At 31.9% G+C, this 27,549-nt stretch overlaps 1 protein-coding gene across 2 annotated transcripts in view; it reads right to left on the bottom strand.

Annotated features, from left to right (window-relative positions):
* Nucleotides 1–27,549, bottom strand: part of Bm6219 (Immunoglobulin I-set domain containing protein) — a gene marked incomplete at both ends in the record, with an annotated part of 56,539 nt that overhangs the window by 14,817 nt on the left and 14,173 nt on the right. For both annotated transcript variants that reach the window (XM_043082514.1, XM_043082515.1), the window contains 16 exons: nt 163–7,235; nt 7,677–8,849; nt 9,737–10,016; nt 10,304–10,443; nt 10,576–10,670; nt 10,876–10,967; nt 11,299–11,438; nt 11,677–11,860; nt 12,563–12,683; nt 12,776–15,999; nt 16,511–16,783; nt 18,935–19,288; nt 19,570–25,161; nt 26,232–26,371; nt 26,860–27,007; nt 27,259–27,379. In XM_043082514.1, the coding sequence (XP_042938448.1) occupies nt 163–7,235; nt 7,677–8,849; nt 9,737–10,016; nt 10,304–10,443; nt 10,576–10,670; nt 10,876–10,967; nt 11,299–11,438; nt 11,677–11,860; nt 12,563–12,683; nt 12,776–15,999; nt 16,511–16,783; nt 18,935–19,288; nt 19,570–25,161; nt 26,232–26,371; nt 26,860–27,007; nt 27,259–27,379 (19,150 nt within the window). The remainder of the gene's footprint in view (nt 1–162; nt 7,236–7,676; nt 8,850–9,736; nt 10,017–10,303; nt 10,444–10,575; nt 10,671–10,875; nt 10,968–11,298; nt 11,439–11,676; nt 11,861–12,562; nt 12,684–12,775; nt 16,000–16,510; nt 16,784–18,934; nt 19,289–19,569; nt 25,162–26,231; nt 26,372–26,859; nt 27,008–27,258; nt 27,380–27,549) is intronic.

Raw genomic sequence — 27,549 nt, 5'->3', positions numbered from 1 at the left:
ATTCAAAAACTATTTTTTATTTAATATTAAATGGTTTGCGAAAAACTATCATAGGAAAGAAGAGGTTCAATATGAAAAATAAATTAAATAAATACAACATTTCTACAATAACTTTTACAAATCAAACCATTTACAAATTAATTACAGTATCACAGAACCAACCAGATTTCGAACGCTCCTTCGTCCGTCTCGTAACTCCAGGTTCTGTCGTCCTCGTAATTTCAGTACTTTTCTCTTCCATACAAAATGACATGCAAGCGAAGCATTTTTCACAAAGTGCTAAAAGTCTAATAGTTTCAGCATATTGACTTGATCGAATTATTTCTTCAACAAGTTCAATTTGTTCCGTTGGACGTTCAGAATTAAAAATGGTACCAACACCAATTTTTTGAGTTCGCTGTTTTGTGAATTCGAAATTGATAGAAACCGTCTCAACAGGAATTTCTTCTAAATGTTTCCCTTTCACCATGTTCAACTGTGTTGGTCTTTCCATTCCTTCCTTCATATCTGCCGTAGCTTTCTGTAAACCAGGAAGATAAACAGAACGGCTACAACAACAAAAATCAGCTGCTGTAGATATCGTGTCGGCAAAGCCTTTTTCGGATGGTTTCTCGACACCCAATGAAATTAATGCTTCTTTGGTTAGAAAAGCCTTCACTCCAGGCAGATGTATATCAAACTCAGTTCCTGGTGAGCTCCCGCCTGCTTTTCCCTCAGCAATTAAATCTTTAGGCTCATTCTGCGGTTCCATTTTTAAAAGAACTGAAGCATTGGTCGATTCTGAAATCACACTGACTATGGATATATCAGCAAATTCATGTTCTTGACATTTTTCTAAACCAAACACAATTTCATTTCCCTTTAGCTTATCGGTCGTTTCTTCCGATTTTTCCTCAGCAAATTTCTCTTTTGGTTTCACCATTTTCTTCTTAATTTCACTCTTCAGCTCCTTTGTTAACGGGACTAAAGCTTCGGTCGAGCCTGAAATGTGCTCGCTTTCGAAACCTTTTTCCAAATCAATTATGGCTTCCGTCTCGCTTAATTTCTCCTCTGATTGTTCATCAGTGGTTTCCTTCTTCGGTTTTACTGTTTTCTTCTCAATAATTTCATCCTTTGGCTTTTCAATCTTTGGCTCTTTACTTAAGCGAACCAAAGCTTGCGTCGAATCTGAAACGGCATTGACGAGGAATATGTCAACAAATTCATGCTCGAGACCTTTCTCCAAATCTAAAGTAATTTCCGTTTCTTCCAATTTCTTAACCACTTCTTCCGGTTTTTTCTCAACAGTCTTCTCTTTTGGTTTCACCATTTTCTTCTTAATTTCACTCTTCAGCTCCTTTGTTAACGGGACTAAAGCTTCGGTCGAGCCTGAAATGTGCTCGCTTTCGAAACCTTTTTCCAAATCAATTATGGCTTCCGTCTCGCTTAATTTCTCCTCTGATTGTTCATCAGTGGTTTCCTTCTTCGGTTTTACTGTTTTCTTCTCAATAATTTCATCCTTTGGCTTTTCAATCTTTGGCTCTTTACTTAAGCGAACCAAAGCTTGCGTCGAATCTGAAACGGCATTGACGAGGAATATGTCAACAAATTCATGCTCGAGACCTTTCTCCAAATCTAAAGTAATTTCCGTTTCTTCCAATTTCTTAACCACTTCTTCCGGTTTTTTCTCAACAGTCTTCTCTTTTGGTTTCACCATTTTCTTCTTAATTTCACTCTTCAGCTCCTTTGTTAACGGGACTAAAGCTTCGGTCGAGCCTGAAATGTGCTCGCTCTCGAAACCTTTTTCCAAATCAATTATGGCTTCCGTCTCGCTTAATTTCTCCTCTGATTGTTCATCAGTGGTTTCCTTCTTCGGTTTTACTGTTTTCTTCTCAATAATTTCATCCTTTGGCTTTTCAATCTTTGGCTCTTTACTTAAGCGAACCAAAGCTTGCGTCGAATCTGAAACGGCATTGACGAGGAATATGTCAACAAATTCATGCTCGAGACCTTTCTCCAAATCTAAAGTAATTTCCGTTTCTTCCAATTTCTTAACCACTTCTTCCGGTTTTTTCTCAACAGTCTTCTCTTTTGGTTTCACCATTTTCTTCTTAATTTCACTCTTCAGCTCCTTTGTTAACGGGACTAAAGCTTCGGTCGAGCCTGAAATGTGCTCGCTCTCGAAACCTTTTTCCAAATCAATTATGGCTTCCGTCTCGCTTAATTTCTCCTCTGATTGTTCATCAGTGGTTTCCTTCTTCGGTTTTACTGTTTTCTTCTCAATAATTTCATCCTTTGGCTTTTCAATCTTTGGCTCTTTACTTAAGCGAACCAAAGCTTGCGTCGAATCTGAAACGGCATTGACGAGGAATATGTCAACAAATTCATGCTCGAGACCTTTCTCCAAATCTAAAGTAATTTCCGTTTCTTCCAATTTCTTAACCACTTCTTCCGGTTTTTTCTCAACAGTCTTCTCTTTTGGTTTCACCATTTTCTTCTTAATTTCACTCTTCAGCTCCTTTGTTAACGGGACTAAAGCTTCGGTCGAGCCTGAAATGTGCTCGCTCTCGAAACCTTTTTCCAAATCAATTATGGCTTCCGTCTCGCTTAATTTCTCCTCTGATTGTTCATCAGTGGTTTCCTTCTTCGGTTTTACTGTTTTCTTCTCAATAATTTCATCCTTTGGCTTTTCAATCTTTGGCTCTTTACTTAAGCGAACCAAAGCTTGCGTCGAATCTGAAACGGCATTGACGAGGAATATGTCAACAAATTCATGCTCGAGACCTTTCTCCAAATCTAAAGTAATTTCCGTTTCTTCCAATTTCTTAACCACTTCTTCCGGTTTTTTCTCAACAGTCTTCTCTTTTGGTTTCACCATTTTCTTCTTAATTTCACTCTTCAGCTCCTTTGTTAACGGGACTAAAGCTTCGGTCGAGCCTGAAATGTGCTCGCTCTCGAAACCTTTTTCCAAATCAATTATGGCTTCCGTCTCGCTTAATTTCTCCTCTGATTGTTCATCAGTGGTTTCCTTCTTCGGTTTTACTGTTTTCTTCTCAATAATTTCATCCTTTGGCTTTTCAATCTTTGGCTCTTTACTTAAGCGAACCAAAGCTTGCGTCGAATCTGAAACGGCATTGACGAGGAATATGTCAACAAATTCATGCTCGAGACCTTTCTCCAAATCTAAAGTAATTTCCGTTTCTTCCAATTTCTTAACCACTTCTTCCGGTTTTTTCTCATCAGTCTTCTCTTTTGGTTTCACCATTTTCTTCTTAATTTCACTCTTCAGCTCCTTTGTTAACGGGACTAAAGCTTCGGTCGAGCCTGAAATGTGCTCGCTCTCGAAACCTTTTTCCAAATCAATTATGGCTTCCGTCTCGCTTAATTTCTCCTCTGATTGTTCATCAGTGGTTTCCTTCTTCGGTTTTACTGTTTTCTTCTCAATAATTTCATCCTTTGGCTTTTCAATCTTTGGCTCTTTACTTAAGCGAACCAAAGCTTGCGTCGAATCTGAAACGGCATTGACGAGGAATATGTCAACAAATTCATGCTCGAGACCTTTCTCCAAATCTAAAGTAATTTCCGTTTCTTCCAATTTCTTAACCACTTCTTCCGGTTTTTTCTCAACAGTCTTCTCTTTTGGTTTCACCATTTTCTTCTTAATTTCACTCTTCAGCTCCTTTGTTAACGGGACTAAAGCTTCGGTCGAGCCTGAAATGTGCTCGCTCTCGAAACCTTTTTCCAAATCAATTATGGCTTCCGTCTCGCTTAATTTCTCCTCTGATTGTTCATCAGTGGTTTCCTTCTTCGGTTTTATTGTTTTCTTTTCAATAATTTCCGGTTTTTCCTCAACAGTCTTCTGTTTTGGTTTCACCATTTTCTTCCTAATTTCACTCTTCAGCTCCTTTGTTAACGGGACTAAAGCTTCGGTCGAGCCTGAAATGTGCTCGCTCTCGAAACCTTTTTCCAAATCAATTATGGCTTCCGTCTCGCTTAATTTCCCCTCTGATTGTTCATCAGTGGTTTCCTTCTTCGGTTTTACTGTTTTCTTCTCAATAATTTCATCCTTTGGCTTTTCAATCTTTGGCTCTTTACTTAAGCGAACCAAAGCTTGCGTCGAATCTGAAACGGCATTGACGAGGAATATGTCAACAAATTCATGCTCGAGACCTTTCTCCAAATCTAAAGTAACTTCCGTCTCTTCCAATTTCTTAACCACTTTCTCCAGTTTTTCCTCGCTTTCTGGTTTTGCAACCTCTTCGAAAATATCTTCCATAGGTTGCTTCTTAGCTTCTTTAGTTAAAAGAATCGATGCTTGAACGGATTCTAAAGCCAAAATCAAAACGGAAACCTCAACAGCTTCACATTCGAGATTTTTCTCTAGATTAAACGTGATTCCTGTCTCTTTCAGTTCTTCGAACACCTTCTTCGGTTTTTCCTCGCTTTCTGGTTTTGCAACCTCTTCGACAATATCTAGAGGTTGTTTCTCAGCTTGCTTGGCTAAAGGAATCGATGCTTGAGCTGATTCAGAAGCCAAAATTAGAACGGAAACGTCAACAGCTTCATGTTCGAGATGTTTCTCCAGATTAAACGTGATTCCTGTCTCTTTCAGTTCTTCGAAATCTTTCTCCAGTTTTTCCTCTATTTCTGGTTTTGCAACCTCTTCGAAAATATCTTCCATAGGTTGCTTCTTAGCTTCTTTAGTTAAAAGAATCGATGCTTGAGCTGATTCAGAAGCCAAAATTAGAACGGAAACGTCAACAGCTTCACATTCGAGATTTTTCTCCAGATTAAACGTGATTCCGGTCTCCTTCAGTTCTTCGAAATCTTTCTCCAGTTTTTCCTCTCTTTCTGGTTTTGCAACCTCTTCGAAAATATCTTCCATAGGTTGCTTCTTAGCTTCTTTAGTTAAAAGAATCGATGCTTGAACGGATTCTAAAGCCAAAATCAAAACGGAAACCTCAACAGCTTCATGCTCGAGATGTTTCTCCAGATTAAACGTGATTCCGGTCTCTTTCAGTTCTTCGAAATCTTTCTCCAGTTTTTCCTCTCTTTCTGGTTTTGCAACCTCTTCGACAATATCTAGAGGTTGTTTCTCAGCTTGCTTGGCTAAAGGAATCGATGCTTGAGCTGATTCAGAAGCTAAAATTAGAACGGAAACGTCAACAGCTTCATGTTCGAGATGTTTCTCCAGACTAAACGTGATTCCTGTCTCTTTCAGTTCTTCGAACACCTTCTTCGGTTTTTCCTCTCTTTCTGGTTTTGCAACTTCGACAATATCTAGAGGTTGTTTCTCAGCTTGCTTGGCTAAAGGAATCGATGCTTGAGCTGATTCTAAAGCCAAAATCAAAACGGAAACCTCAACAGCTTCATGTTCGAGATGTTTTCCTAAATTCAGATTTGCTTCTATTCTTGTAAAAACCATGGCAGCTCTCTGAAGGTCTTCTTTTTCTTGCTTCTCAGCTTCAATCACTTCTATGAGTTGCTCTATTTTTGCTGCTTTTTCCAGGCAAATTGAGGCTTGAGCTGTTTCTGATGCTATACTAAAGACAGAAACGTTGATTGTTTCTTTTTCCGAATGTTTCCCTAAATTTAGATTCTTTTCCATTTCTCTCAATTGTTCGACCGCCCTCTCAACATTCTCTTTAACTATTTCCTTTTCTGACCTTGCAACTTCTTCCATCACTTCTGTTGGTTGCTCTCTTTTAATTTCTTTTGCCAAGCGAACTGAAGCTTCAGTAGATTCTAAGACTATGCTAATGACGGATATGTCAACTGTTTCTTGTTCCTGATATTTCTCAAAATCCAAATTGGTCTTCGTCTCTCTCAATTCTTCTTGTGCTGTTTGCTCTATTTTTCTTAGTTTTGCCAAGCAGACTGAAGCTTGAGTGGATTCTGAGATAATGCTAAAGACGGAAACGTCAAGTATTTCTTGTTGTAGATGTTTCTCTAAATCCAGATTGATTTCTATCTGTTTCAGTTCTTCGACAGCTCTCTCTTCAACACGTTTCGCAACTTCTTCAATCGCTTCATCTATAGGTTGGTCCATATTTGTTGTTTTTGCCAAGCATTCTGAAGCTTGAGCCCATCCTGAAGTTGTGCTAAAGACAGATACGTCAACTGTTTCGTGTTCTAAATGTTTATGTAGATCCAGATTCGTTTCCATCTCTCTCAATTCTTCTTCTGTCGGTTTCTGCATTTTTGTTGCTTTTGCCAAGGGAGTTGAAGCTTGAATGGATCCTGATGTTACACTTACGACAGAAACGCCAGCTGTTTCATGCTGCAGTTTTTTCTCGAAATCAAGATTCATTTCCATCTCTCTCAATTCTTCAGCTGCTCGTTCTGCGATTGCTGAATGCTCGAGTAGTTTTTCCAACCGAAGTTCAATACCTGTAGTTGCTACCTGTTTTTTAATATCTGTGACAGCTATTTCTGTCTTTTCTTCAACAATTTCCTTTTTTGCTTCCACTGCCGTTTCATCAGGAGATTGTTCCATCTTGACTTCGTTTTTCAGGGTAATGGATGCTGAAACTGACTGTGAAGATAAGTTCATGTTAGATGCGTCAATTAATTTATCTTTTTTGTCACGCTCTTCTACTTGTCCTACTTTTTCGTTCATTTCTTTTGGTAGGAATGTGTCGTGATACGCTATTTCATGTTGGGCTGTTGCATATAGAATCTCTTCATGATTATTAATTGAAGGTTTTGCTGCATCGATCAGTTTATTAATTTCTTGTTCTGACGTTTCTAGAATTTTTGGCTCTGTTAGATCGTGAATGTTTTCTATTACAGAAACATATATCGATGAAACAGTGCGGTTTCTTTTGATAAAGACCTCCTTGTTGATTTCTTTGCATATTTCAGTTTTACTACCCTTTATCTTTCCCATATTTTCCACTAGTAATTGTTGCGATTGCATATGATGTTCGGTTAAAGTTTCTTCAATATTTTCCACTGATTCCATCGCTTCGCTGATTTGCTTACTTTGTTCGTATTCATATTGAGTGGTCGATGTTTGGACTGTTTCATTGTTTTGGGAGCTTCTTTCAGTTGATTCGGTTGTTTTGGAAGCATTTTCAATTCGTATTCTTCGGATTTTTCTATGTTGTTTTTCATTCCATTCTTCTTCCACTCGAATAAAGCATTCTGTAATAGCTCTTCCGGCTACACTGACTGCTTCACAAACGTAATGTCCTTCAAGGATATGTTGCATGTACAACGATATAACACCACTTTTGTATACTACATGAAAGAATCTGAAAATAAAATTGTAGTTAAATATTTACATTCTGCCTCTAGCTATTAAAGAAACTTTTTCAAACTTTTTATTTATCTTAATTTCGAAGGAACAAGTGTAATTATTTGGAATTGCTAAGTAATTATAATTATTAGAAAAATATGTTAGTTTTTGGGTAATATTTATAAACTCTTTTGCTGATTTTGTTGAGAATTCCATAGATAACGTTGCTTCTACAAAGATCTATCATTAGCTTCAGATAATTCATAATTTCTTTAGATAGTTAGTAGCACAAAATATAATAATTGAAATTAGTTTTTAGGCAAATAAATGAAATAGTTCACTATTCCATTTCCTTTAAGGTTAGTTTATACTAGATAGTATTTAGAAGTTAGAAAGTCAAAATTTTGTAATAATAATAGATAATGAAGCGTTTATGGAATTGATCATATTTGCTAACCTATTATTTCTTAGGATCGGACATCCATTATGCGAAATTCGAATATGTGGTATTGGTAAACCGTAAACAGAACAACGCAAACCGGTATTGAAACCTTCTTCAAAGATGGTAAGTGGTTGAATGAAGTGCGGTCCTCTCAAAATTGAATGCTGGAAATATTTTTGTCGTTTAACTGAATCTTCAATAGAAGCTTCAAATTCATTGTCAATAGCAATCGTTTGATACAAAGCAGCTCGAATATCAAATGTTGCCTTATATCTGTAACGTGTAATGAGAATCACGTACGCTTCTACAACATGATGCATTGCATTTGCTACGCAATGCACAACTGTGAAAACACCAGTATCCTCAGCAAGAGTTCCAGTTTGTTCTTCATATATTTCTAATTTACGCTTTTCTAAAGTTTCTTGTGAACCTCCTATTTGACGTAACTTAAATCGAGTTTCATATTCTTCGCTGCTTTCCGATGTTTCTGTCGTCTTTAGAAGTTGAACATAACGTTCAATAATGTCTTTATCTTCTAAAAATTCGTGTAATTCATCATTTTGGAATATTTTCTCAAATTCAGTCCTTTCATTAATAACTTCTCGACTCCAATATGAAGGTCTTTCAGTAGTATGACCTTGAAATGTCCACAGTGGTCTTGCACTACGTTCGACCACTCTTAAGTAAGTTCGTGTGCGTACAACGTCCTCTTCAATGATTATTTTAAATAGCTCTTCTTCCTTCATTTTTTTTGATTTTGCTTTCACTTTTGCATAAGCACAAAGTTTGTAACTCATAACTCTTATTGTCATTGCTTCTGCTTCAATTAAGTAATTCAGTGTGCCTGTTGGGATATATTGATCAGTTGTGATTTCTTCTTCACCGAATTCTTTCTTTAATTTCTTTCCTTCTTGATCTTGATCAATTGTTTCATTTTTTCCACTTACATCAGCTGTTGAGCAAAATTTCGACGTCGAAACTGATAAAACTACAGCTTCAGCTGACTCCATCGTATCTTTTAGTTCCATTGCTGTTGTCAGTAAAACTTCCGCGCTATATATGTGAACAAAACTTCGAGTTTGTGCACTTCCGATACCATTTGTTGCTTCACATACATATAATCCTTCTTTATCACCATTGATAATCTTTAGTATAACAATGCCATCCTCATAAACGGTAAATATATTCCTGAAAATTCCATCAACAGTTGAACACTTTTTAAACAATATAATGCAAGGATGAACTAAGAGAAAAAACTGATTCAAAATAAGGATAAATACGTTGCGTATTCTTCCTAAACTTCGCAGGTATTTGCTATACCATTGTAAAAAATAACAATATATTATGAAGAGCAAAAGTAAGAGTTTTCTCTCAAGAATTTTCTCGAAAAAAGTTGGATAGGTGACTAACTGGTTTTAACTCAAAAAAGAAATAAAAACTTTATGTTATTTCTTTCTGGAACTTTTGTTCAATAATTGTGTGATTTTCATGTTTAATTGTTTTTAATAAAATTGCGCTATCATTTCTAGTACCGTATAAAAAAAAAAAGAAGACTGATTAAAAATAAGAATAAATATGCGGCGTATTCTTCCTAAACTGCGCAAGTGTTTGTTATACTAATGTAAAAAGTAAACAATATATTATGACGAGCAAAAGTAAGAGTTTTCCCGAAAAAAAATATTGTGGAGAGCAAAAGTAAGAGTTTTCCCGAAAAAAGTATTATGAAGAGCAAAAGCAAGAGTTTTCTCTCAAGAATTTTCTCGAAAAAAGTTGGATAGGTGGCTAACTGATTTTAACTCAAAAAAATTAGAAATAAAAACCTTATGTTATTTCTTTCTGGAACTTTTGTTCAATAACTGTGTGATTTTCATGTTTAATTTTTTTTTTTTTTTTTTCACCAAAATGCGCTATCGTTTCTAGTACCGTATAAGTGTACATCGTACTTTATTGAAAATGGAAATCAGTCAGATAAAAGTTTTTACTGGAAGCGAAAAAAACTCTAGATGAGTTAGAACAATAGATAACTTAAAAGTGGATGATAGTTTATTAGATAAATCGAAATCAAAACTTTCCACCTGTTATCTGCTTGAATTTCTTTACCATTGCATGACCAACGAATTGTAGGCATTGGTTCACCAGTAACAATACATTTAAGTTGTAGTTCTCCTCTGTTCTCTATCGTTATATCATGTAATGGTAATGTAAATTGAGGTATTTGAAATTGAGTGGTAAGTGAATCTTGTGATGACATTGACGACATCGATATTTCACCTATGGTATGATCATCTATACTGCTTCTTGCTGTGGGACTTTCTTCTTCCTTTATGTTACTCGTACTTGCTAAGTGCGCTTCTTCTAAAATTTAAAATACAAAGTATTTTTTGATATACATACAAAACATTCTCTTAGCGCTTGATTCTATGAATGTTCAGTTAATTTCACTCACAAAAATTTATATCATTTGACATTTTATTTTAATATTGCGGGTAATGATCCAGAGGAAAGTAGTGTGTATGTTAGTTTGATTTTACTACTATATACCGTCCCATCATCCATATGTCAAAAAAAAGGAAACGTACTCATTTTTGAATGAAGGAGTAAGAAATGAAATTATAAATATGTATATACGAAATTCTCAATACCTTCAACAATCACTCTACTTTTGGTTTTTGCGGAACCGAACATATTCATCGCTGTACAGCTAAAAATTGCATTATCCTCCTCTGTGACATTTAAAATGCGCAAAATACAGATCCCATCATCACATATAGTCAAGTAATGTCTGAAAAGGTAATAAAAATACATTTGTAAAATTCATTAGACGAAGAAAGATAGTTCTGCTTTGAAAATCTAACTATAAAACTCAAATAAAACTTATGTAGCACTTGTTTTATCTATGATTCATCTATCTTACTCATTATTTTCGATGATAACATCATTGCGCTTCCATTGTACTGAAGGTAATGGACTTCCAGATATAATACATTTCAGTTGGATATTTTCTCCCTTCTGAAATTTTATGTAATTGCAAAATGAAAATCGATTCAATGCTTTTTGCAGATACAAAAATATATCCATACGATGCTAGAAAATTTCGATCATTTGATAGAAAATAAAAAAAAAAAACCAAGAAACTTATAGGTCATATTAAAAAAGTAATTAAATAAAATGTTGATCGTACTTCAAGAGCACATTTTTTTTTTTTGTTACCTACCTTAGCATTAATTTCGCTATCAAGCAGTAAATGGATGATAGGCATTTGTCCTCCGATTGAAGCGCTGCTAATGGAAGAACTTTCCTCAGATCCTGTAATATAGAATTTTATAGAAAATATAGAAAGTGCTATGAACTCTTCAATCAAAGATACTTACACTATTTTGCATCGGTTTTTGAATCCTATTTCAATTTTATTTCTTCATCTTTAATAAACAAAACAAACAAATACAGGAAAAAGAATTAGTTTACTTGTATGCTTGCATCATAAAAATTACTTATTTAGCAAATTACTATAACTTTCATTTTTTTTTTAATCTCCAAAATGTTTTCTTAATATAATATTGAAAAAAAGAAAAAATTTCTGAATTCATGAAATCAAAAGCAATTATGCTAATTATGCTTTATTTAAATAAGCCATTACTTTGAACATGGATAATGGAATGTGTGCGAGCTATTCCGATTGCATTTTCCGCTTCACAAACTAAATTTCCATTCCAACTTCTATCTATGTTATTTATTTTCAATATGTAGATACCATCTTCAGCGATTTCAGTTATGTTACTGCAACAATTATAATTAACCGAAGTACTCAAGAAAACTTGGCTTATTATAACAAACATAACATAAATGGAAATTACTACAGGAAAATTATAAAGGTCTTAATTATGGTCTTAAATATAAATTTTCTTAATTTTCATGGAAAGATTTGATAAGTGGTTCTTTTTAATCACAATAAAAAAAGAAGTTCTAGTAACTTGGAGTATCAGGAAGCGATAAATAAAACCGTTTGAAATCTTACTCGCTAGGGATGATTGCTTGCTCATTACGGTACCATCGGACTTGTGGCGCGGGTGTTCCATAAATAATGCATTTGAATAAATGAGTTGAGAATTCTTCAATTTCATAAATTTCACTCAATTTTTCCGCAAATTGTGGAGCTGCTTGAATGGAAGATGATGTGCTTAGTTCATCAGCTGATTCATCTAAGAAAACTTCATTCACTTCAATGATGGAATTAATCTTGCTAGTAATTAAAATTATCTCTCATTTTTAATTGGTTGAACTTTGAAAAATTTTTTTTTTGGTAAATTAATGTAAAGAAATAAATAGTGTGTACAAGAGGAAATATTCAATTTGTTTAGTAAGACATATTAGTTTCACATGCAGTAATTTTAATTTCAATCCTGAGAGGTAGTTGATGGTGTTTTGTAGAATTGAATTACAGTTAAAAACAATACCAAAAAAGATTTGTAATCTAAATGTAAAATTTAACTAGTAAATAAAAAAATATTAAGCAAACAAAAATGTAAAATTTAATCACAAAAATAACTTTTTGTTAATAATGGAAAATAAAAGTTTTGATAAAGTTCAAGAAACTGTTAAAAACAAAACTTTAGAATCATAACTTTGTTAATGAAAACAAAATTTATTAGTGTTTTAGGTTGTTCACCTGGAAGATTCTATCTTTTCATTAATGACCTTTAAACAAGTATTCTTCTTATAAAGACTCAAAAAAAAAAATTTCTAATAACTTTGAATTATTGTTTTGGTTATCATTGAAATGAAAAAAGAATGATTGAATTACCGATCAATGATTGCAATGAAATCTATTTCATGAATTCTATGCACAAGATGAAGCAAACAAAATGTAAATAGGAAAAATTAGGCAAGCATAAACAACAAACCTTCTTCGTAGATATTTTTGCGTAAGATAAAAGCTGAGTCGCTGGTTTGTGCTGATCGTGTTAAATCTAAGTGTTGATAGAATCCTACATTTAGTTGTGTACGACTCCATAATCTGTTCATCTCAAAAAATGTTAAATGTAACTTACATACATATGAAATGCCTATTATAGTATTTAAATATAGTAATACTTTTTTTCACATCAGAAGATTACCTCATTTTCTTCCATTGCTTGCCTTGATTGAAAAATATTTTGTAAATCAATTTGACACGATTGTATTGTTGGATTTCGAGATAATTCAATCATTATGCGAATATTTTCTTCAAACTGTTGCATAATATATTCATAAGTTGTATTGTTGATTTCTTCAATAAATTCACTTGCAAACAAGCATAAAGATCGATCATTATATATTTTGTAACTAGATTTCCACACTGATAGTTTAGATTCTATCAGATCTACTTTTACAGTTTCATGGTTTACAGCATCATAATAGATCTCAATATCAAGCTTTGTTATTTCATCGCTGTATCGCTTTTCGGTGATTGCAGTAATTTGTTCCAATGTAATAGTAATCCATGCTATCTCTTCTTCTGGACAAATTTCAAATGAAGTGTAAATTTCAATATTTTCAATAGATGAAGCTTGTACATTTATCAGTTGCTTTTCCTTTTGGACAATTAAGAGACTAGCAGCACAATGAGCTTCTGATTCCACGTCAAAAGATCTTTCGATATCGAAATTCTCTTCTTTTGTTGCTTCTATCCATGCTTCTGCAATTTCATGCATTGCAATGAGTACTTCAAAATAGTCATCTCTTTGTTGTGGTAGCACTTCGAAACTTGTCAAAATACTCAAACACTCTTCAGTGGAAGCTTGTAAACATATTTGATTATTATCATTTCGTTTAATTGGTATATTTATATTGGCGTAACTACTTTGAGTCTGACACCATAGTGTTGCAATCAAATTAACAGTTTTATAAGAAAAGAAACGATTTAATTTGTAAATATCAGCTCGAACGAACTCCAATAAAGTAACTTCAAGTTCTTGAACTTTAGGATATTCTTCCAGAACGATTGATGCATGCGTTTCTTCAATAGATGAAGCTTTTAACTGCATCTGCAACTCATCATTCCTAGCAATATAAATTTTAGCATCTGCAAAAGCTTCTCGACGAATCTTTGACCATAATTCTACTACAAACTTCATCAAACGATCTGAAAATTTCCGATCAATCCTTTCAGTAACAGCAGGTATCTGTGTTAGCAAAGTAGCCATGATATTTTCGATTTCATCTTGAACACAGAATTTTGCTATCACAGTGATATTTTCTTCTTCTGAAGCTTTTAGAAACATTTGAAGCGCACATATTCGAGCGACCATAATATTATTATATGTATGAAAATCGCTTTGTACGTGTAGCTCAGTAATTAAATTCACAACACTGTCCGAAAATGATCGACTAATCTGCTCAACTAATGCTGAAATTGGAGTTAGCAGGATGAATTCTAAGTCTTCCTTCTCCGGCTGTACCTCAATAATAGCTACAATATTTTTTTCCTCAAATTCAACACCTTTAATATTTTTAAACAAATTATCTTTTCGAGCAGTAAAAATTCCCATCTCTACTTCCAGATTATGCATATTTTGTGATCGTAATTCCACTGTTTCTTCAATGAAATCATCGGAAAACACAACGCTAGCTCTGTCAACAATTATCGGTGCTCGCTTCAGTAATGCCATTGTAGTATTACTTTCCTGAGATTGAACTTCAAACGATATGATAACATGTAAGTTTTCAAAAGTTGAAGCTCTGAAATTTGCCGTATGTATATCTTTTCGTGATATTAAAAAGATAGCATCTGCGTAAAATTCTCGTCTCACCTGCGATGAGTACTCTAAAATCTCACTGATAGTGGCATCTGAAAATAATCCAAATGCTTTTTCAGTAATTTTTGGTGCTGTTGTTAATAATGTAGCTGTTACTGTATCTATTTCTGGTTGAATATTGAAAGCTGTTGATAGATCGAAATATTCTGCAGTTGAACCGGAAAATGTTGTGCTCAATCGTTCTATTTCTCTTGTTCGAAAATTAACGTTGACGCAAATGTCACATTTGATTTGCGACCAAAGCTCCATTTCAAGTTTTGTGACACTGTCAACGAAGTCACGTTGACATGCGTAAGAGGACATATGAGGCTTCACAAATATTCTCATTTCCATATTTTCAGCTTTTGAAAAACTATAAGTTACTGGAATTACTTCAAGTACGGAAGCCATTAACTGCATACTGATCATTTCCATTCGAATTAGTGGTACTTCTTTAGTTACAAGTAAATTTTCATCCATATGTGACATCAAAATTAGTTCCAAAGACGACATTGAATCGATATAATTAGCATTTGTTGATGAAAATAAAATTTCTGGAACAGTTACTGCAATATTTTGTTGTTGAATAGGACCGCATACCGTGAAAATTTCATCAATTGTATTTGCTTTAGAAGCATCACATTGTAGATGAATTATTTCCCTTTGAGTAACATTAATTCTGATTGTAGTATCAAAAATTTGTGGTACTTTATAAATAGCTATAAATTCCAACCAAACAACATTCATGGTAAACTGTCTCGTAATCTTTTCCGGATAAATAATTGATTTTGTTAGCATCACTGCATCAGCAAATTCGCATTCGGATGTTTTGTTAAATGTAATAATCTCGCTATACTTTTCAAATATTAGTGCAATAAAATCCATTTCAAGTGCTATCATTCGTGGAATTTTGTTCGTAATATCCATAGCTATATTCTGCATTGGTGATAATAATATCACATCTAATTTTACCCACCGATCATCTAATTTTATTCCTAATTTTTTGACAATTTTTTCTTGTACATTTGTAACAACGGTTAATTCTCTTACATCCAACGATTTTATAAAACTAGTTGTAAGTTGAGTGAATTGTGAACTGAGATGAATATATGCTGACTGTTGCGCAATCAGTGTTAGTACTACAGCTTCAGCAAGAGCATAACTAATTGAAGTAGAAGATGTAAATTGAAAATGAACATTTGTTGTTACAAAATTGCACTCAATCATTGTTACTTCCATAAAAGTTAAATCGTTGCTAATTGCATAAGAAGGCTCACGATGTATGTGAAACTCATTGTCCACCGATTGAATTGATAATTGATGTGATAGATAACTGATCGATATCAGTCGTTTCTCATTCACAATCACTGGAATTTCATATGATTGCATGGAAAATCGCAAATCAAAATATTCTTCCATATTACACAACTGATAAGATTCCATTGTTTGTGCTTGTTGAAGACTGATAACATCATGTAATTGTGGATATCCTTCATTTATCGTTGTTGTTGTTGTTGGATGTAATGAAATATCGAAATGTTCAGTGGAAATTTGTCCCTGTGATTCTATAAATGAAAAAAATAATTTCATAGTTTTTAGTGAAGATTTTAAAAGAAATAATAATTACAACCACCAATGATTTCTTTCTTTTTTTCCATTTTTTTTTTTTTTTAAATTAAAATTGTTAATAAGTTTATGGATAATAATGAAAAGATTAATTCGAGTGCCTACAATGAATTTCTTAATGGAATGAAATTTTTTTTTTTTTTTTTCAGTAAAACAAAACAAGTCAAATGAACAACAAATATTATCGAAATATAATCATATTATAATTATTTAAATCTCTTTCAATTCTATATTTCATCTTCTAAAGTAAGTTTCTAAAAGAAAATTCTTAAATATATTTTTCTAAAAAAAATTTTTTTTTTTTTTTTTTGTTTTGAGAAATTTTAACCACGAATTTTCTTTTGGACTATTAAACTTTTTTTTTTTTTTTTTTTTTTCAACTTATGCAAAAAATAATTTTAAAGAAACTCAAATTGCAAAATAAATATTAGCTTTGTTTTATATGCTTACCAATTACAGTAATTTTGGTGACAGCAGTATATGAATCTTTTATTACAACGCCATATTCGCCTTCGTCACTCTTTCGAACACTGTAAATTGTAAGACTATGCTCAAATCCATCAGCCGTATCTTTCCTTTCGATTCGTTCATCTTGCACAATTGGCCGCAGATTTTTGCGCCAATCCAATGAATATTGTTGCGTAATAGTTTCACAATGAATTGTTGCAGCTGAACCAATTGGTACCAGCGATTCTTCTACTGTAATTTGACTTGAATATTCTCCTGTAAGAGGAGATTTCTATCAGTTCAGAATAACTGAGAATTTGATTTAATTGAAATTTGAAAGTTCAATGTGAGAAAATGAAATCAAATTCAAATTTGATCATTTGCTATAAAATGCAAATATTCAACTATTTCATTAGATATTTTTGACCAATGATAAAAGCAAACAATGATAGAGCTTTTTTTTTTTTTTTCGTTTCCTTTCTTTCTTTCTTTTTTTCCTTTTGCAAAACCGATCGATAACAATTTTTTAAAAAAAATTATTTTTCGTGGGAAATGAGAAAATGATCATTTCATCACTTATGTAAAATTAATTTGAATAAAATTTTATAAGGGATATTTGTGTATATCTTTTCAAATAGCTGTCGTGTTTGAAATTTGTTTAGAAATAATGGTGGAATGTTAAAAATTTTGAAGAATCAGCTGCAATTATGAATCAATAATTACATCTGCTACACCATGATTTCATAAATATTTTTTCGGCAATCATCAGTAATCTTATGATTATTTTTATATTAACCTTGTAAATGTATAAATGCAGGATTACTGATTGGATGTGCTAGAATTTTTTAAAAGCTAAAATTTATTTATATAGCTAAAGTTTATTTATACATGAAACTCAATTTTCGGATATCAAAATTCAGTGTCAACATTTTTTTAAATGATCTGATATTGTTAACTGATTCGTGCACTCCGTATCAATATGTTATGATTAACTGTCATTGTGTCATGATTAAAACTCATTAATTTAATAAATATTTGTACCTCTAAATTTAGCTAAAAGTATTATAACTATTCTTACTAATGAGTAAATCAAGCAAAACAATTTGAATATTATCAGTCTTTGAAATGCTTCTTTCTGGAAAATTTCTGTTCGGTCATTTATTTCTCGATCATTGTTCTCAGCATTGCTCCATAACTTCGAAAAATGTTATCAACTAATCGTTTTGTATTTTATAAAAATTTTCAATCAATCATTATGAGAAGGAGCTAAAAAAACAATTTAATTTTCCAGTTTGGAAGTATAAATTTTAAAACTCAAACAAATTCAAACAAAATCCATCGACTTTTCTCTAATCTGGGCATAAAATGTATTAATTTTGTTCATTTATTCTTAAATTTTTGAGTTGTTAAAAAATTTTTTGAAAATATGAAAATATTGAGATTAGTAATTAATTATTACTGATTCCTTCCTCATTATAGTTGTAAAAATACTGGAATAACTCATATGAATTCAATTATACTGAAAAATTTATTTTTTGTGAGAGAAAGAAATACTCCTTATACAAGCATTGTTAATTGTTTCATATTTCTTTCAACAAAAAAGATAAGAAGTGATAATGACGATGATAATGATGATGATGATGATATGTAGTGATATAAGAATAAGCAGAAATAAGTTTTACTTGAAACGAACGAAAATGTTGCAAGAACGAGCGAAATATAAGTCAATAACACATATGATACAAGTTATCAGCTTATCAGACAAATAATCAAAACAACAACATTATAAAAATGATAAAAATTTGATCTGATTTAGTTATTTTCAGTAAGAACATAAAAAATTTGTTAAGAAAAAAAAAATTTATAAAAATGGCAAAATGGAGTTCCAAACAAGGATAACCCGATGATTCCAAGGATAGCTAATTAAACGGAATATATCAGTTATACAAACAGCTAATTGTGCAGAGAACTTTTACTTATCTAAACTTCTTGTGTCTATTAATTTATCAAACAATTTCCAAAAAAAAAAAAAAAGAAAGTGAAAAATGTTCTCCGTAGAAAAACAGCAAAATATAGCGATGAAATTTTTCTTTTGAGAAAAAAAAAAGCAAAACTTCTTATAAACTAATTAGTCAAAGAAAAAGACTGAAGTTAGCATTTATACTACATGGAATCATCCTTATCTCTGAGGTAATTTAAACATTTTACAACAAAACAACGACAGACATTCTACATTTAATCGATTGCTAACTTAGCTTGATGGAAAATCATTTCGAATTCTCTCTATTATTAGAAAAGTTGAAACGAAATCAATTTAAGTAAATTTTAATTTCTGAATTTGCATACAGTTAGATAGTTCTTATTAACAGAATAGAATTAGAAAAAAAAAAAAAAAGGAAAATTAATGTAGAGAATTTCTAGAGATACGTTTGGTATATTTACTACCAATTGGTGTTGCATAATTGCTAACCAATAAATGAGCAATCTTGAATTCCATATTATTAATAGAGATACTATAAGATGCTGAATCATCAGCTTCTGTATCATGAATCACTAGATAATGCTTTAAGCCATTCACTACATGTTCAACTTTTCCATCATCTGTAAACTCAATTTGTTTACCATCTTTGCGCCATATCAATTCTTGCACCTCATCGGTATTTTCCAGTTCACAAGCAATTGTTGCTGTGCTACCCAGAGGTACCAAATATTCACGATAATCATCTTCTTCGGTGTCTGTTCCCAGTGCACTGATTGTCACTTCACGTTCGTCAATGCGTTCTGTTATTGGAGACAGATTAGATAAAAAGAAGAGTTAGTAAGATAGAAGAATCGATTTGAAAAAAAAAAAAAAAAAGCAGAAAAGCAAAAACAAAAAAAAAAATTAGCATGAAAATTGTTATGTTTGTGATTATAATAAAATTTTGTTAATGAAAATTATTTTTAAAAGACTCATTCATCGTATCATAAATTAATATAATACATTACCATGGAAAAATTTTCATTAAATTATAACTGCAAAAATTTTAATGCAATTTTAAATGCAAATCAACTATGCTTACCTTCAACAACTAGTGTAACTGTTGTGAAATGATCACCCAAAAATGCATAATATGTCCCCTGATCATCCAATTCAGACTTATCAATAATTAATCGATGAAATCCAAATTGATCCGCTTCTAATCGTATCCTTTCATTTTCAGTTATCCATTTTTTATTATCTTTACACCACTCAATTTTTTGATCTACACTATTTACTTGACAGGAAATAATTGATGGTTGTCCTTCCATTACAAATAATGTTTGTGGCGGACTTATAAAATGTACATTATCATCATTAAGTTTTTCAAATGATGCTGTATTAGCATTCTCTATAATAAGGTATGCAACAGGATAAATCATATCATTCACTCTAATGCTATAAATATCACCATCCATTAAATTTACATGTGAAATAACTAATACCTCTAATAGATCATGACTTATGCGATCCGTTTTACCGGGTATAATTTGCATTAAATTTTTACCCTTGAACCAATCAATGACACTTCCAGGAGCTAAGAAATTATTAAATTCGCATGTAATTGTAGCTGTTGATCCTTCTCTAACCACATAGCTTGGTATATTAAAATTTTGTCCACCGGTATTTCGATCACCAAATTCGCTCCAATCAAATGACTGCTGTGATAATGAGCAAACTGATTCATGAGAATGCAACGAACGTTTTTCAGTTTCATTTGATTCCGATACGGTTACATTTTGAATTACCGAATTTCTGGTTTCTGAGTCAGTTTTTGATCGAGTCATAATAGGTTGCATTACAATATACATAGATACTTCTCCCCAAGGAATCTCTTCCAGTGAAGCACGCGCAATGTCATGCATGCTTCGTGCAATAATGTTTACAAGAATACCGGTACGTTGTTCCTTATCTCCAGTAGCTTTGGATGAATGATGATAATGATCGTTATCACTTATCATACTTATTCGCTCTTCATCAGTTCCACTATCAATTAGATTTTCAATTTGATATGATAGAATACCTTCATATTGTTCACAGCGTTTTAGCGATAAATCCACTTCAACTGTATTTGGAAGCATCAAATCAAGACTAATCGAATCACTTATATGATCTAAAATATTCACCGTAATGTTTTGTACTTCATCTGGTTGTTCAACTAGAACATCAAAATCTTCACCAATAACCATATATGCTTCAGCCTTAGCACCTATCTCAGGTGATAAGATTGCTATCACTTTAAGCTTATTTGATGGCTTCTTATAGCGTACATTGATTGTAATTTCGTCTGATATTTGTTCAGCATCACTTTCACATATTACAATTACTCTTCGCTTGTAATTATCCAAATAGTTGACATCATCTTCGTCATATTTATTAAGCAAATTCTGAGTGATTCTATCATTCAATCCTGTTATCGTTGATTCTAATGTTGATGTTACTGTAATATCACTTTCTTCATCTTCAATATCATTGTTCAGTACATCTTTCATATCAATATTAGCAATCACTGTATTTGTGCTAACAGACATGAATGAATTTGCAAGTTTAGGATGTTCACTATCTTCCATTATTGTTGGCAGTAAATCAATGCCATCAATAATACTAGCATGAGGATTGCATATTATCATTAGATCATCTAATTCATCCAAAATTTCATCTTTATCATCAATTGATTCAATTTCATGCAAAGAATTTGCTTCATCCTCTAATGGATTTATTACAGTCGATTCGTGTGCTTTTGTATCCATGAAAATATGAGAATGTTGTGTTGGCTTCTGAATGCTCTCAAAAAGAGCATTTTCGGATGTACTACTTCTTAGATTATCGATTGATTTCGAATTTTCATTTGTATTTCGATCTAAACAAACTTGATATTTCGAAGTATTTTCATTATAGTTCTCATCTAATTTAAATGTTGTAGAAATCTTCTCATCTTCCAGCACAGTAAAGTTTTCGTCCAATTTTGCATCATTTTCAGTAATAGTTTCAGCTTTACTTATATTCATATCTGATAAATCTTCAAGTGTTTGCAAAAGTGTTCCGTCAAGTTCCTCTCCAGTCTTATCTGTTGACTCAAATAGCAATAATGAATGCATAACAGATTCGGGTGCATAGTCAGAATCTTCGCATAAAAGTTGTATGGAATTAGATTCATCAAATATTTCCAATAAAATGTGGTATGCTTCTTTAGATGGCCAAATATACGAACAATTATAAAAGCTGTTTTCTTTTCTGACAATTCCTTCATAATTGATAATTCTTTCATCAAATATTTGAGATTTCTGTTTAGGTATTGATACGCTTAAATCATTCATTAGCTTTAAACAATCACCGACGTAAAACTGCGACACTTCTTCATCCTCCGTTTGCATATTCACAGGCATTGGATGATAATTTGGCATATCAGAAGAGGATGATCGAATCAGAAAATTTTCATAATTATCACATGATTTTGAACGATGCTTCTTCACACGAAATGGCGGAATTGGTGGCGGTGATAATGGTGAACTAACTCCTTGCTGACTCATTTCTTTTGATTTTCGTGGAGGCCGAACAGGAATTGCTTCTTGAGTAGAATGACGTGAAAATGAATTAGCTTGTGGATCAATAGAATTTGATGAGAAAACTTCATCATCCTTGTTGATAGTTGATTCCGAAACAGCTGTCCATAATGGATCAATTTTTATCTCTTCTAAAGTCTTGTTTTTATCATCAAAAATTGCATTATCATATGTGGAAATTTGAGAATTTTCACTTTTTGATAATTGTTTGCCATATTTGTCAGATAAACTTAATAATTTGACAATAGCATTGATAACTTCTGATTCTTCACGTTTTACAAAATATAAATTAACCGAAGCATCTGTTTTAAAAAAGAAACCAGTCCTGGAATAAGGTGATAAATGATGAGTTGATCGTTTCGATGATTTCATTCCTTCTCTACTAACATTTAATCCTTTCTCAATAGATGATTTCTTCCCAAGTCTTTTTCGATACACTAATATTAGATCAGTCATTGAGGAAACATTATTGCGTACTTTATGCAATAAACCAACTGCAGCATCAATGCTTGTCTTTGAGATATTTCTTTGGCAGCAACGTTTGATAATACTTATTTCATTATTGATTTGCATCAGAATATTATGCACTTCATGTTGTTTAGTATCGGTATATACCGGGAAGATAGCTTCAGCTCCCGCAGTAGCAGCAGCAGCAGCAGTATCAGCATCATTTAATTCTTTCATACCTTCTTCGTCTTCTGCCTCCTCCTCAACTTCTCCAAGCATACATTCCAAACTTTGAAGTTGTTCCTTAATATTTGATGTCAATGGTGTCATCTTTCTAATCTCTTGCTTATTGATACTTCCAATTTGTTGCAATGCGCATAATGATACTCCACGAATTTCTCTCTCAATTGAACATTCTTCAATAGATTTGACATGCTCATCTTCAGCACTAAATGATTTTGAAAATCTGGAATGTACCTCCGGAATTGATCGTCTCATCGATGACTCATTGAATTCTAATTCTTCTCTCTTCAATGTTTCTTCCAAATCTGTCAACTTTTCTCGCAATAATACAACTGGTCTTTTATAAGCAGCCATTGTTTTAGTAATACTATTCTGTCCAATATTTTTGATAATATTTTCAAGTATCGTTTTTAGAAGTTCTTCGCTTGCTTCTGCTTGAGCTTCTGTTACAGATTGCTGATGTTCGATTCGTTCCGATATATCATATATCGCACGCTCAATTTGAAGTACTTCCTCGTTATCTTCTGTTTTCATTTCAATTTCATTCTCAATTTCTCTACAAACTTCATCAATTACTTTAATCTTTGACAATAACTCGTTGGTAGCAGGACTATGAGTTGAAAGTGATTCTTTTCCGGTAATTTTTGAAGTTGAGCCATCAACAACTTCCGGATTGACAGTGGAAAATTTTGTATGATCATCTTCCAATACACAATGATTACACTCACTTATAGGCATAGGTAATGATGTGGAGTAACTTTCATTATGTTGTAATCTAGGATTAGTTGAAGCAGTGAAGACATCAAATTCTTCGCTGGCATCAAAAGTTGCAGCAGCATCTGTGCTTTCTATCGAACTTGTAAAATACAATGGATAGGTTTCTGTAGTAAGATGAGAATGTAATTGTATGTTGTCCAATGTATTGAGACTATTGCAAGTATCTAACTTAGTATAATCTCCTTTACTTTCACAATTGCTAAGATTTTGTCTCGAATTGTCATCTGAATTGTAACCAACTTCACATGTTAATGATCTAGTTACCATTGGCTCAATGCTTTCTTTGCTAAGCACCATATTTTTGAAATTTGGATTTGAATTTAAGCAAGACGATAACATGACATTCTCTACAAGATGACTGTTTGCTGAAGTTAATTCGGCTATCGGTAAATCCTGAACTGCTTCAACATAATCTAATTTGTGGCAAAATGAATAATTTAAATAGTCGTCACTAGCAAAATCCTTAAACGGGTCATTCTCCATCTGATCACTTGTCGTATCCAATTTATTGATATCATTTTGCTTGTAAATGTTCGTATCGGTAGAAATCGTAGGTACTGCAGAGTCAAAATCAAACAGTTCATCTACATATCGTTGAATTGTAGCTAAAGTTTTGGTACTGATTCCGGGATACGTTTCAGATGCTTCAGATGTATGTCGAAATAATTCATGCTTGAACTGATTGTTGTCATCATTGAGTGAAATATCATCATCATCATCTTTTTCCTTTTTACAAGTGATTTTTTCAGGGATTATCGGAATTCCGGATTCTTTCTCTTCTTCATCTTTGGAGCGAATATTTCCCTCATTTATTGCAACTTTCAACTCATTGACACTTTCTTTCATTTGAAGTAAATTTGTTGCATCGTTTTCTTCAACAGTATCAGCTAGCATTTGCACTGCAATATTTTCCATAAGTTCATTTCTGCCACAGATATTCTCGGTAGAATTTTTAATAGACATTTCCAATCGCAGTTTTTGTGATCGACAAAATTCAATATCCCATGTAAATGCATTTTCAGATTTTTTAAGCAATAAAATTTCTTCCCATGGTTGATAAATTGCAAAGTAAACATTTTCAAATGTTAATTTTCTCACTGATAACAGTAAATAAGCTTCCTCAGTTTGTTGCGATAGAAAATTTTGAATGATAAAATCATTCGCTTGATGTGATAATTTCAAATGCAATGCAACAGTTGCGCAATTAATTAATGCCCAAATAAAATCACACTTCATTGCAGCATCTGGCAAAAAAACAGAAATATTAAAACTTCGCTCCTCTGATGCCAAATTTGTAAGCAATCCTTTCTGTGGCGCAATATAACGTGTCACAATTACCGCTGTCTCAGCACTTACTGGTTCATTTCGAGCAAACTCATAATTAACTATAAGAAATTGTTTCCGATGATTACTATTCATCTCTACTAAACTATTACAACTATCACTACGATTCTGATACACTATCCCATCAATATTACTAGATGAACTAATATTATCCACAAATGCGCAATTGTCGTTCTTGTTGTTGTTATTCCTGCCATTGTTGCTGTATGCTATATTTTCAATTATGGACTGTTGCTGGTATTTCAAAACATCAGCTTCAGCTAAAAACATAATACCATAAAGTTATTTTTAGCAAAAAAAAGAAGAAAAAAAATTAATATGGTTAGAAAGCAATAAAAATATCTGTTTTCCTTTCTAAAAAAAAAACAGATTTATTAACATGCTTGGTTAGAAAAAAAAATTGTTTATAAGCGCAATAGTAATACTTAATGGATGAGTAAGTAGAAAATTTTCATTGTCATCTAAAATTACAATTTATTTTTTTATTTTACTATATAAATTCAATACTATAAAATGATGCAAAATTAAGAATGTTATCATCCAAAAAAAAAGTATTACTATTGTTGATGATTGGTTTCAATTATAATTGGATAGATAAGAAAATGTGAGCAGAAATGCCGCGTGAAAGACACGAGACTTAAACGTAACAAATGAAGAAATAAAGCAAAAAAAAAAAAAAAGTATAAAAGGATAACTAGTCATTGGTAATTAAAATTGCTCTAAAATAAGGAAAAGCATGAAAGAGTGTAAAAAAAAAAAAAGATAAAATGAAAATTTTCATTTTTAAAAATTAACATGAATTCCAGAATCTATTTTAAGAAGAGTCATAATTAATGATTAGAGATTTTGATTGATGATTTCTTGAATAGTTCTGAAGAGAATGATTGAAAAAGATAAGATAAAATGGAGAATAGAATACGATGCAATTATCAATGCTTGTAATAAAGTTGTTGCCCATACTTTGGGTAGCAAAATTCATAGATATTTAAAAAGAACGACAAAAAGAAATTACTCTAACGTAATTTTCACTTCATACCATCACTTATAACGTTTAAATCTTGTACTTTGTAACAGCACATCTGCTGATCAAATTATTATCAATTATCATCGAGTAATTTTTTTTTAAATAAATTATTTCAAAAATACGAAATTATTTCCAGTTTTTAAATTACTGTACTTCAAAAAATATATAACCATTTTCACTTCCTTAATTTAAATATTTCTAATCTAACTAAAAAGTTTTCATTTAAAATTAAAAAAAAAAAATTTTTTTTCTTCTAAAATAGATAAAAATGGAACTGTTCGGTTGATGCCTAAAAAATAAACTAACTGATAGTTTGTAAGAAGCATTTTGTGATCGCTTGACCAGCATCATTGGTTGCTTCACAGGTATATTCACCTTCATCTTCAATCGCAACTTCTCGAATTTTCAGAATGCAAACACCGTCTTCATAGATAATTTGATAAATGCTTAAAGAACATAAAATATAAAAATACATTGTCGGCACGAATAACAAATATCTGAGAAATGACAGAGAAATATTTAAATTAGTGAACAAATTTAGAAAAATTTAACTTAGTTTTTTACTCATTATATGAAGAGCAATAATGGCAAAATTGAAGCATAATGGATATTTCATATTAAAATTTCAAATAAACGAAAATGCTTACAATAATAAAATTGAGATAGTCAAAAAATACTAAGCCTAAAGCCAACTTATAGAAAATAAACAGATGCTAATCTATGAATATACTTTTATAAGATTATATTTCATAGCTAATATATGCTTACATTGATACAATGCAAAAATGATCTACAATAGATTTCATTTATTTCATAAAATGATCTAAAATACAAATTTCATTTATTTCATAAAATGATCTAAAACACAAATTCCATTTAATTCAATAGCAATTTCGCGAATTATTTGAAATGATGCAAAAGAGGAAGCACTCACCCGGAATTATGGATGACGTCGCCATCTACATACCATCGTATCACTGGTGCTGGTGTACCACTAACAATACATTTGAATTGATGGCATTGTCCAACTATTGCTGTTGTATTTTCCAATGTTTTGATAAATTTTGGTACTTGAAATAATCCTTTAAAAAAAAATAATTTAAAAAGTTTTTTTTTAATCTTGCATATCTCAATTGTATTATTAGAACAAACAAATTTTTCCTATTATTTAGTTGATTCTGAAAAAAAAAAAAAAAAAAAAAAAAAAACATTAAATGGCTTATTAATAAATTAAGAAACATAAATTATTATAATTTAAAATATTTGAATTATCTAAGACAACAATGATAATAATAATAATAACAGTGATAGTAAGAAAGAAAATTATATCAACCTGTGGATGATGATTCGGACCATGAAATAGATGATGGTTCCAAAGGTTGTAAAGGTTGAGTTACATCCGTAATATCATGAACCGTTGGCGGTAGACTAACTGATGCTATCAGTTCAATCATCTTAATATTTAAAAATATGTAAAAATATGAATTTTTCTTTTTTCTTATTATAATAAAATTTGTTTGTTTCATTTATTATTGGCTAACTTATCAGATGTTTATCATTATCAGAATATAAGCAATCTTATTATGTAATGTTTTCCGGTTCAACATAAATTATTATTATTGAA

The sequence above is a fragment of the Brugia malayi genome (assembly GCF_000002995.4).
Source record: "Brugia malayi strain FR3 genome assembly, contig: Bm_v4_Chr4_scaffold_001, whole genome shotgun sequence".
NCBI classification, from domain to species: domain Eukaryota; kingdom Metazoa; phylum Nematoda; class Chromadorea; order Rhabditida; family Onchocercidae; genus Brugia; species Brugia malayi.
Note: the sequence above shows the minus strand (reverse complement) of the source record. Positions and strands in the feature narration are given on the sequence as shown.